The sequence below is a fragment of the Ipomoea triloba genome, chromosome 3, assembly GCF_003576645.1.
Source record: "Ipomoea triloba cultivar NCNSP0323 chromosome 3, ASM357664v1".
Taxonomy (NCBI): Eukaryota; Viridiplantae; Streptophyta; class Magnoliopsida; order Solanales; family Convolvulaceae; genus Ipomoea; species Ipomoea triloba.
This window is the reverse complement of record NC_044918.1, coordinates 2,807,430-2,819,320: the sequence shown is the minus strand read 5'-3', so window position 1 is coordinate 2,819,320 and position 11,891 is coordinate 2,807,430. Positions and strand designations below refer to the sequence as shown.

The 11,891-nt window shown below is 35.5% G+C and overlaps 1 protein-coding gene across 1 annotated transcript; it reads right to left on the bottom strand.

Annotated features, from left to right (window-relative positions):
* Positions 1-2,041: 2,041 nt before the first annotated feature.
* On the bottom strand, positions 2,042-10,221 carry LOC116012136. The gene is made up of 12 exons (XM_031251610.1): positions 9,815-10,221; positions 9,612-9,663; positions 9,114-9,156; positions 8,372-8,678; positions 8,098-8,131; positions 4,835-5,487; positions 4,654-4,702; positions 4,460-4,585; positions 3,675-3,779; positions 3,435-3,526; positions 2,711-2,864; positions 2,042-2,606 (listed from the first exon to the last, which is right to left on the bottom strand). The coding sequence occupies exons 1-12, from the start codon at positions 9,982-9,984 to the stop codon at positions 2,328-2,330; spliced, it is 2,064 nt and encodes a 687-aa protein (XP_031107470.1). The 5' UTR covers positions 9,985-10,221; the 3' UTR covers positions 2,042-2,327.
* Positions 10,222-11,891: the final 1,670 nt, after the last annotated feature.

The following is an 11,891-nucleotide window of genomic DNA, read 5'->3' as shown; positions in this document are numbered from 1 at the left end:
ATGTTCTTTTGATGATTTGTCCCATATTGGGTCATGCTGTATGCTCATCATGAATGTTGAGTTGATTAGCCCACAGACATAGATGTAACCCATATGTCCAAAGCACTATCTATATATCACAGATCCAATGTACTCATTGTAGTGATAGAATTAATATAATAAAACTCACCAATTGGCTACTTGTCTCAATCGTTTCTCTACACAATATTCCAGTTTAGGTTTGGTGCACTTTTTGAAGTTTGTTAGGATGGAAGCTTTACTAGCTTAGCTTAGCTTGTTCCCACTTTTTGGATTTCTTGGTGTTGTACTACGTGACCAAAGTGGGTAAAACCATGATGCTACCAGTTGAATTTTAATATAATATATTATTTTTACTTTTACCTTGCGAGTGCCCGGTGTTTTTGTCGTGTAATATGTATTGTTTGTTCATAAGAAAAAGGAAAATATGACAGAAACAAGAAGCGAGCCACTCCTAGAATCAGTGAACGACGTTACTAGAAATCCTTAAATTTTATCTGACTATTAAAAGGTGGTCAAAAAAATTGAGTTTTTTTTTTTTGGTCGGGAATGGCTTTGCCAACTAACATTTAGGAATCAGGAAAATTCTGGTCACTAGTTAAAGTTAGGGTTTAAAGCTTAAGGTGGTCCGAAAAGTTGAAAAAAAATCTTAAAATTTTGGCCATGTTTAGTAACAGAGCTACCTTATCAGTCAATTTTGACTTATTTCACTACTATTAATCAGCTTTTTGTAATAGCTTATTGCTTCAAAGTGCGAAAAATCAAAGCGTTTTCGATCAACTCTTTGAGAAAGTCATTCCGCATGTAATCAGCTAACAGCTTATTTACAAAACACTTTTTTACAATTAACTAATGTTATCAACTAGTAGAACCCACTAATTCAATCAACTAACAGTAATTTACCAAATACCTCATTATGTTAAAAATATTATGTAAAATGGGAATATAGACGGTAAGACGCTTTTCTTTATAAATATATTTACTCGTAAATGAATGAGAAGAAAGCACAATAATCATTTCATTTCATTTCACTAGAGTAAAACTTCGTGGAAAGAGTGAGACGAGAGCATAGGCATGATGGCGAGGATGATTTGGTGGGGATTGAGTACAAGAATTCTGTGAAGCTATGATGACAAATGCTCCGACAAATACGAATTTTTGTTAAGAGGTGCTTAAATGGGCCGCACTAATGTTTCACCTCATTGATCCACACTTTGAAAAACACACAAAAATGTTTTTTTAATACACAAACCCCTTCATTTCCAGAAAGTTCGCCATGCCATGATTGCCACCTTAGCTTGCTTATTTTAAGTTTCATGCAAACCCATGATGGCGCCCAGGGACTTTTTAGATAAGAGAAGATAATGAATAACAGTAATAACGTTTCTTGGTCGCAGGAAGATTATATATATTCGTGGATAATATAAAGTTAACGTCAAACCGCACTTAATCTGCAGGTCGGCACCTACACTCAAACTACGTATATTTCATTGCACTTTTACTATGGAAGAACAATAGTAATAGTAATGTACGTCATGCTCTCGTATGCTTGCATATGCATTGGGTTTGAGATTAGGAAATAGGGCCCAATATATTTGGCCCATATATTAAGATGTATTGGTCAGCCCATTAGTAGAAGCATTCCAAAAAAAGACAATGATACAGTGGATTAGGATTTACCTTGCATTGTGATCCAAATATAACTTTTTTTTATACCTGTTGCTGACAGACATATAAACTGTTAACTATAGGTACATACAGAATATGTTAACTGCAAACACATAACATGTTAACCAACATCTTATGTGTCATAGTTAACATATTATGTACTTAAAGCTAACAATTTGGGTATGTAATTACCATATTATGTGTTTTCAATTTGTTTACATAAATTATTAACCGCATGTACAGAATGTATTAACTGCAAACACATAATTTTTAGATTAAGGTTCATAATATAAATCCTGGTCCAGTGGTCCACGAAAACAATTGAAAAAAAAAAAAGAAAAAAAAAAGCTCGATATCACTGAACAAAAGTACAAATCTTCTGCTTTCCTGGAAAAATTCTTGAACATATGACTGAAGAATTCAAAAGTATTTACAAAAAAATTTGTTATCTGAGGTTAATCCACTTCTAACTTTACTTTAATGTCCTCCTCCTCGTCAACATTGTCTTTAGAAAGATTCATTGGAATGTCTGTCAAACATGCAATGAATAAAAGTACAAATCTTCTGCTTTCTGGACAAATTCTTGAACATATGACTGAAGAATTCAAAAGTATTTACAAAAAATTTTAAGCTATCTGAGCTTAATCCATTTCTAACTTTACTTTAATGTCCTCCTCCTCCTCGTCAACATTGTCTTTAGGAAGATTCATTCGAATGTCTGTCAGCACTACTTTGCCGCCATTGTACCCATCGATGAGCATCTTCCCGATTTTGGACCTCCATTCTGAACTATCCCTCTCGTGTTTTCTGTCGTGAAAAACTCTGTCGCAGTAGTTAAGCATCGAGCCCAGTCCAGTGTTGGGAATCCAACCGTATCCCATCAGCACTCTCGCTTCTCCTTCACTCAAGTCCTCCCCGACCTTTATGATATGTCATAGAGGATGTTAGATGCAAAACACAAGTAACACCACTGAATGGTATAAACAAGAATTTGAATAGGAGTGTTCTAAAGGGCATTAATTACCAAGAGTGCTCTGTTCTCAATTAGCGAGATCCTGCTACAGTTAGTAAGCTTCATAGCAGTTACCAGTCGCTTGATCTGCCAATGTATAGATACAGATTCCACCAATTCAAAAAAGTATGTTGCATAGCCGTACTCTGGGCGTTCAAGCACGATCCTGAAAGTGTGTAAGAGTGAGCATAGACGTATTAACACTGTTGCAAAAATCTCCGCCTAGGCGCTCCTAGACCGAGGCGAATTGCTCCTTAGGCGTCCGCCTAGGTGGCAGGCCGCCTAGCGCCTAACTCGGCCGACTAGGCCGAATTTGACCGAGTTAACTCGCCCAACTCGGCAGAGTTAGCCGAGTTAACTTGAGCGGGTCGGCCTTGTTAATTTTATTATTATATTTATATATATTCAAGTTTATTTATTTATCTAAGTAAGAGAAGTAAGATATATATATATATATAATATATAATATAATATATGACATACACCCACACACATGAATTAATTTTTTCTTTTAAAGAGGTTTTTTACCAGCCTAGGTTACCCATAGCTGACCGACTCAAACCCAGGGGTTTGAGGATCGAACCTCCAACCTCCACATGAATTAATTTCTTGTTTTTATAGGTCGCCGCCTAGACCGCTTAGGCGCTAGGCGTTAGTCTACCGCCCGACTAGCGCCTAGCGCCTACTACAACCATGCGTATTAAGGACCTAAGCACAGCTCATTCGTTAATCTGACCTGTTATGTCTTTCGAAGACGAATATGAATGATTGGAGATCTCGACACCAGCCCCACTCAACGGGCCACTTTCTGAACTGTAAAGATCGTGCCTGCAAGTAAAATGGAGTAGGTACCAATTTAAAGTAACACCACCATAAACCTGGAAATAATGTAATCTGAGGATGATCAAGCAAATTAAAGCAGGCAAGGAATTCATCCCTCACAACCCTTGGCATCACACTTCACAGCAATTTTTACCTGCTCCACAAGCGAAAATAGACAGGCCAAGCAATAGCTAGGCTTCTCTCCCTTTGAGATATGCAGCGGACCAAGTTTAAACAATGAATCTCGCCGGGAAAAAAGCTGCACCAGAAGTCAAAAGAAGAGATAACATCAGATATATACACTGAAATTATACCAAAATCCACCCAGATCTTATATCCCAAAGTTGAAAAGTGATGATACTTAGGGTGAAAAGAAAATCTTAATCTACCAAAACTGAATATACGACCACATACTGATTTCATGACTTAGAGGAAGTGGGAAAGGACAATAGAAAAACCCCACATGATATCTTTTTTTGCTGAATTAATTTGTCTTTTTTAGCTGCAATGCAGAAATGATAATGAATGCTGATACTGGGCTAGAATTTCAACATTGTATTCACAGCAGATAGTTGAACTCAACTAACTACCAGCTTTGATATTAAGAAAACGGGGAATCAAGGCTGCTTGTCGTATTCATCAATCTCATACAAACAGATGAATATGCCAATAACCTCCTCTATTGTCATTGCATCCTTCATATTACCTTCTTCAACAGAAGTTTAGACATATATAAACTGAGTGAAAGCATTATTGGCCCAAAAAAAGAAAAAACTGAAAGGAACATTTTAACTTAAGTAATACTGAATAAGAACCAGACATGACCCAGAAAATGAAAGAAAAATCACATTTCCTTTTTTCTTTGTTTTATAAGCTTCAATGCTAAGGATTGCAAGTCAACAACAGAAAACAATCTTAGTAACAAAGATATTAGCAAACCTTTGATATAATTTCTTCAAGCTCAGAGAAGCTATCTTCTGTAGGCAAATCATCCAGAGCCTCATTGCTTTCTGGTTCCCCATACAGCTTAATTTCATCAACTGATACACCTTTCTCAAGCAGTACCTGAACAGATACATGAAGTCCATAAAATCATCTACATTACAAGCACCACTGAGAAACTGCAATAGTACCTTGAGGAGTCCTGGAGCATCTTCCTCCAGTGCTTCTTCAACAGAATCTCTGAAGGTGGTATGAGAGGAACAAGGGATTAAACCTCAGAAATTCCAAGGATGCATAGGGGAAAAATAAAATCTTCATAGATGATCATACATCATGAATATAAATTCATTATAGCAAATAAATAAATCTTACGTGGCAGTCTTTCTCCGCTTTCGTGGACGGTTAATTTTCAGTGGTTCGGCAGCTGCAGATGCAATGGGTGTGGAATCAAACACAGAGGGCACTATTTCGCTCAAAGAAGCTGATATTCCATCACCTCCTGAAGAATTAATTGCCTTATTTGAAAATAATTTCATTCGCTCTTGCAGCAGCATGTGGTCAAGTTTATCTAAACAAGAATCATTAGGGACTTCTTGTTCTCTTTTCACTGGAAGGAAGCAATTATATGGTGGATTCTCTGTAGCATGTTTTCCTGTAGTTTCTAACTCAATGCTCTCCAAGGGTTCAACCTTGACATTTACAATTGCTGAACTAAGCCTAGCCTTGCTACCATCAGAAGAAAGATCTAACCCATGACTTGATTCCTGGTCGGGAAGAGTTTTCTTTGAAGAGTATAACCAATCATTTCCTTGAATCCTTTTTGATGATACAAGATTAGATGAATAGTCTTTCTGGCAGGAGTCACTCAATCCATGAACTGTGAAGTTTGACAAATCAGATATCTTAGAATGATCTCCAGCCATTGGTAAGTCCCTATCACTGGAAGTATCACCTTCTTTTCCAACTCCATTACCTCGCTTGATCCCGTTATCTTCAGCCAAGCTAGAAAGCGCCGGTGAGGTGCCCTGCATTAAACAGCAAGAAGTACACATGCTCAGAAGTTCTTGAAACTAAAGAGAAAACGATTGCGTAAATGCTATAATCAGCCTAACTGTGCTGTCGACACACTCCTTTACTCTAGATCTTTTCTATAGCAAATGCTGTCAAATTGGTAGAGAACACATTGGGTATAGGTGAGGAGAATGCAATACATAAGAAGACATATATTAAGTAAATTTTGTGGTTGTGATTAAGAAAATAAAACGAAGTGGAATGACACTTGAAACACGGCCAACATATAAAAAATAATAATAATGCTCCATACTATTTCCAATTACACGGCCAACATAAGACATTCATGAAAGCAGGATGGGAGGTGAATGAGTAAACAGCTCCCATAATTACAACCGAATTGTCCTAAAGTGTATTATTCTTCAGCAGTTAATTGCCACCAACAACAATGGGGAAAAGCATAGAAAGATTTCAAGAACACAACCACATCCATCCAAACCTCAATGCTAATCCCAACTCAAAATGAACAAATAAGTAAATAAACATTAAAACTTTAGTTAGCCACTTAGCCTAAGAAAAGGCTTCATGAAAAATAAGAAATTAACATGATTGGTAAAAAGGAAGGGAGCTAAAATAAAAGAGAAAGAAGCTCATATAATGATCAATATATTTAGACTTAGTAACAAGCAGTCTTCACTCAAATTTCTCAGATACATTTGCATCATATTACGGTTGTGACAGTTGACAGGGAGGAAACTGAAGATGCAAGAAATTTCACACCTGAAGCTCCCACCAATAAAGGAGGATCAGACACTACCGAATAATTATGCTCCTTTTTTGTTTTCAAGTTGAATAAAAATGTAGGTCTGTACCCAAAGGATTGAAGAATTGTGAAAGATAAGGTTTAAATCCCTCCCAATCCTTGCTACTATTGTTGCCTCAAATTTCTTCTCATTCCTTTCTATGATTCTATCATTCATATTTCCAATGTAGACCTCCTGCATTATTAAAACCAAGGTCCTAATAACATTCCCAACACTCAAAAGTTTTTCGACCTGCTGGATTCGAACCAGCAACCAAGAGGGGTTATCCTCTGCTCTGCCCCTGAGCTTAGGTCGAATGAAATACAATTTTTCAATGTACAACTGTACAAGTATTAGGCAGCCTCAAGATTTATAGGGATTTGAGTAGGTAGTCATATGGAAACTTGTTTCCTTATTAAAAGCCTTCTAGCATGTATTTATAGGGCTGTGTAATCTCTTTTCTAATAAACAACTTATTCAGAAACTCTCTCTTTACTTTCGCAACATGGTATCTGAGCCTTTACGATAATTTTTTTTGCTTTGTTGTCGCCACCGCTGACCTAGGGAGGAGCGTCGGTGTCTAGCGACCTTGCCTGGAAATTTTGACAATGTTTTGACCCGTGCGTGAGCCTCACGCGCTGCCATTCCCCGCTGCCACTCTCCCACGTGCCGGTGCATGAGGCCCCTCTCGCGACCGGAAAACATTTTGGTTAACTGCTCCTAGGTCGCCTGAGTTAGTTTAAGTTCTAGACTTGGTTTGGACCATTGCGTTGTTAGTGATTTTTGCTCCATAGTCACTTTTTCTTGTACACATTCAGGCTTGAATTTTGTGTATTTTGTGATTTTTTTTTCTGGGATGGCTGCAAATAAGTTTGATACATCTAGCAAGTCAGTCTTGATCTTTGCTGATGAGTTTGCTAAGCTGGATTCCGTTGCTTGATTTGGTGTTGTCAACCCTTTTTTATGCCCATCATCGTTTGGGGCATGCTTCCCTTTCGTTGGAAAAGAAATTGTGTCCTCCTTCTCAGAGTTTGTCTTCTTTACCTTTGTGTTCACCCGGTGTTTGCCCATGGTAACGATGGCATCCAAGCTTCCGGTTCAGGGGAGGGAGTTCACCCGATGTTTGCCTATGGTATTGGCGGCGTCCAAGCTTCTAGTTCAGAGGGAGAGTCTAATCCCAAGCTTGTTCAGTCCACTCTGAGTTCACCCGATTGTCCGTGGTATTGGTGGTGTCCAAGGCTTCCGTTTCAGGGGGGTGCACTAAATGGGATTTGAGTTAGTTATTTGTGTAACAAGTTGGGCATGATTAATGATTAATATCTATGCTCCAACTTGAGGGGAGTGTTATGGATTGTACAACTGTACAAGTATTGTGGAACCTATATATATATATTACGCAGCTTGGAGATTTATAGGGATTTGAATAGGTAGTCATATGGAAACTTGTTACCTTATTAGAAGTCTTCTAGCATGTATTTATAGGGTTGTGTATTCTCTTTTCTAATAAAGAACTTATTCATAAACTCTATTTACTTTCGTAACAAAAACCAAGTAAAAATGATTTCATGGAATGAAAACCAAAATATGCACGTACTGACCATTAACAGCCAAAAATTGCTTGAAGAAGAAAAACCTAAATAGCACATAGAAGAGTTCCAACAAGATAGCATCATTGTTGAGTCAAGAATCATCTTCAAAGATTCAATATGTACATAAATCTATTTCATTATTCATCTCATGAGTCTTCCAACAAGTGGCAAAATTTTTGTAGAATGATTAACAAATGCAAAACTACAGAGTCACAAGATCGAGAGAAATTACCTCTATAGTTTTCCTTTCCAAAGAAAGTGCTTTCCTGAAAATTTCAATTAGAATATACATCAAAAAAAACAAATTATTTAATATTTGCTATCTAAGCTCCACAGATATTAAATATATTTAGGTCACAGAACTCTAATAAATCAAAACACTTTCATTAAACTATTGAACTTCGGCATTAAAATTTATTTGTTTAAATTTAAATATAAATGCTCAACACTTCAAGAGAAAAATCAACCTAATAAAAAAAGAAAAAATCCTCTGAGGAAAATAGTACCTTGTTAGTAGCATTCTTTGTCGTTCTTTTAGTACCACAAAATCAAGTTCATCCAAAAATTCAGGAGTCTCATTCTTTAACTTCACTGTTGTCTCCACATCAACACTGGATGAATAATTTAAGCACTTTTTCAATTTATTGACAGCAGAAACCTTTGTTTTTATGGGAAGGTCTGATGGCAAGAACTGAAGTAAAGTACTGTTGACCGCATCAACTTTGTCTAACATAATATTATCAGTGGTCATCTGGCTTCGGCCCATGCTCTTATCTCCTTCAGCCCGGGAGGAGACACATTCTTTCACCTCACCTATGTTTACACCAATAAAATACTATAAACACATTTTAACATCAGTACAATCACTTTCCACCTCATTTTATGCACTTCTTTTGCAAGGCTTCTGATATTATTCAACACCATAAGCAGTTTTACAATAATTTATATACAAGTTCAAATTTTTAATAATAATAATAATAATAATAATAATAATAATAATAAAGGAAGATAAAAATTAAAAATTAAAAATAAATTAATTAAAAAAAAACATATAAAGTTCGTTTTCATTTGTAAATCTCCTGGCACTTGCTTATCACGTTGTTCCATACACAAGTTGCAGGTTTAGTACAAATCACTAATATATGTTCTCATCTTCCTTATAAAGCAGACACTATATGAAATATAATTACACCATTTTGAACTATTCATAAAAACGTACACCATAAGACTTTACATAAGAACTTTTACCAGCACCATTTTGCTTCACATCAAGAATGTCAACCTTCTCCTCCTGAACACATAGAGTGTGAAATTAAATTATTTTATGAACTTAGTCACCAATCAAGTATGGCAAATAAAGTCATCACAAGCACATAACTCTAGGCACACTAAAATAAGATATTTTTGCCCTAGCAAAACTTTTTAAAGTGTAAGTAAAACCAACAAAAAGGAGGAAATGAAGCAAAATTGAAAAACAGTACTCCATAATAACAGCAACAATAGGAAGTTGAAACAATAAATGAGATCATTGATGTACTGTGTGTGAATCTAGAAAGAAGCTTTTTCATTAGGTGCAGCTACAGATGTTAATAAACAATGGAAAACTAGATAAATGATATAAACACCAATACAAGTTTATGTAATAAACAAAAACAAAAACAAAAAAAAAACTATGAATCATAATCACAACAATACATGTCAAGCAATCCCAACAAAAAGATAATTAAAGTGAATAAACAACAATACCTGTGAGTAGCATTGGTTGCTGTGATTTCTAACAACATTAGTAGTTGCAGGCCTGCACAAATTGCACTTCCATAAGACATCGAGACTTTTATAAACCAAAACGAAGTTAAAGGCTTCCCTCCGGTGACATGCACATTGCAAAAATTGCATCACCTTAGTCTTGCAGAGAAAAAATGCAGTGAAAATACAAATGAAAAACTCACTCGGAGATGGCAGAAATCTGTAATCCGGGTTGGGCAATGCGCTTGCTAGCCAAGAGCAATTTCAGACGTTGTTTCAAAGGAACACGCTCGTGTTCCTCTGACCACGCCGCGTCGCAGGCCTCACTCTCCAATTTGATCGATACGTCAGCGGAATCAGAACATCGAGCCATTTTCTCACGGCTTCATCCAACTATAGTCGACGGACATAATAGCATCTGGTTCAAATAGTGCGGTAAAATCGAGGATGGAAACGCGAGTTTATGAGTTATAATAAGGGTTTTGGGAGAGAGGCTAATGAAAAGCGTGCCTGCGGCTGTGCGAATTCGTGCCAAGGAACTCTATTTGGCGCGAATATGGGGAGAGAGACGAGAAAGGGCCAGGCCCGGACGTAACAACATTGGTTCATAGGATTCCTCAGTAACAAAGTGAGGGGAAGTGGGAAGGGTAGAAATCCGGTGTAATAAAAAGTTTTACGCTAAAGAATATCCATTAAATAAAATGGGGGGAAGTGAAAGGGTAGAAATCCGGTGTAAATAAAAAGTTTTACGCTAAAGAATATCCATTAAATAAAATGGGGAGAAGTGGAAGGGTAGAAATCCGGTGTAAATAACAAGTTTTACGCTAAAGAATATCCATTAAATAAAATGGCAAATTCTGGTAATCAATCAATTATTATTATATTGTTACATTTAATTTTATTTTTATTTCATTAAATTTAATGTCTAACTCGCTTCTAGTTTTGGATCATTTTTTTTGTTTAGATGACCTAAACTCTTGATATACTCTCATTATATTTAATATTGGTTCTGATCAAGGATTGAGTGCATTCTGTTCAAAATCTTGTATACTATTTTCTTATGATATCTAAGGTTTATTAAGCTGTTTATTTTTTGTTTTCATAAATATTACAGTATTTTTCTTAATTGTCTTTCTTTTTTAAATGTTGTTATCTTCATAATGAAATTTCAGCAACCATTTATACTTTTACCACTTTATGTCAAGTTTTGTTTGTCATTTCATTGGTTAGAATACTAATAAAAAATAAAGTTATTTTATTTAATAAATATTAAATTTTATATAATAAAGTATTGTAATTAAAAGTATACTTGAATCCTTAAATTTATTATCTAAGTATATATAGAGAGGGGGTACACACCACTAATTAGTGAATGGGTAGAATTAGATTGATATAGCGTAGGATATTTAAATTTACAAAATATTTTAAGAATGCTGGTTTAGAATATTTTACTTTTATTAAAAAAAAAACCTTTTAAAAGCTTTTTCTCAATAAAATTCTCCTTAATTGATAATACACAAATGCACTATTTGAACACATAATTATTAGTTTTGACTAATAATTTTACAAATTCATCAAAACTACGTAATTTTGACTGGGCAGAAAACTGAAAAAAAAAATTATTTACCAAAAAGTTGTTGCTTTTATATATATATAATATATAATATAGATACAGATATAGATATTACCTAGGATATCAATTTCGTTCACAATCTCTCTAAAACTCCCTTTTTAGATATGAAAATGACAAAATAAATTGTGCATCATGATTCGGGGCATAGGCATCGACACGAGCGTGATGACGCCTATGACCGGAGCAAGTCATCCTCAGGGGTATGACGATGCTCGTGACCGCGGCTAAAACCATTCCACGATCTTGTGTTGCTCATTTTCAACTGTATGTTATCTTCACATTCTACCTCTAGATGACCTTCAATTCTACTTCATTTTCATGCACCTTTTTAGCTTTGAATTGGTCACTTTTGCTCCAAATTGCTTCTTCTTCCCTTTATTGTGCAATTAAAAGAAACTATACATAAATGCGCATTAGTTAGTCCAATTTGTCTATTAAAGTTATGCACCAAATAAGCGAAAGCATGAGAGAAAATATAGTAAAAAAAAATTAGGAGTGATTAGAGTACTCAAATATAAACGTTTTTAGCTAGCTTAAACAAAGAAGAACACTTCAAATTTTTATATGAAGTGTTAGCAAAAATTGTGAGGAAGAAGAGAGGATTCGTAGAAAGAAAATCATATTTTTTTAAGGAGTCAAAAGTTCTA

Bases quoted from the DNA above. Each gene is read 5' to 3' on its own strand.
- LOC116012136 (XM_031251610.1), bottom strand. From the start codon at position 9,984: ATGGCTCGATGTTCTGATTCCGCTGACGTATCGATCAAATTGGAGAGT. The intron at 8,132-8,371 runs GTACTATTTTCC...TGAAATTTTCAG, and splicing joins CAAAGAATGCTACTAACAAG to GAAAGCACTTTCTTTGGAAA. The intron at 2,865-3,434 runs GTCAGATTAACG...ACACACTTTCAG, and splicing joins GTCTTCGAAAGACATAACAG to GATCGTGCTTGAACGCCCAG.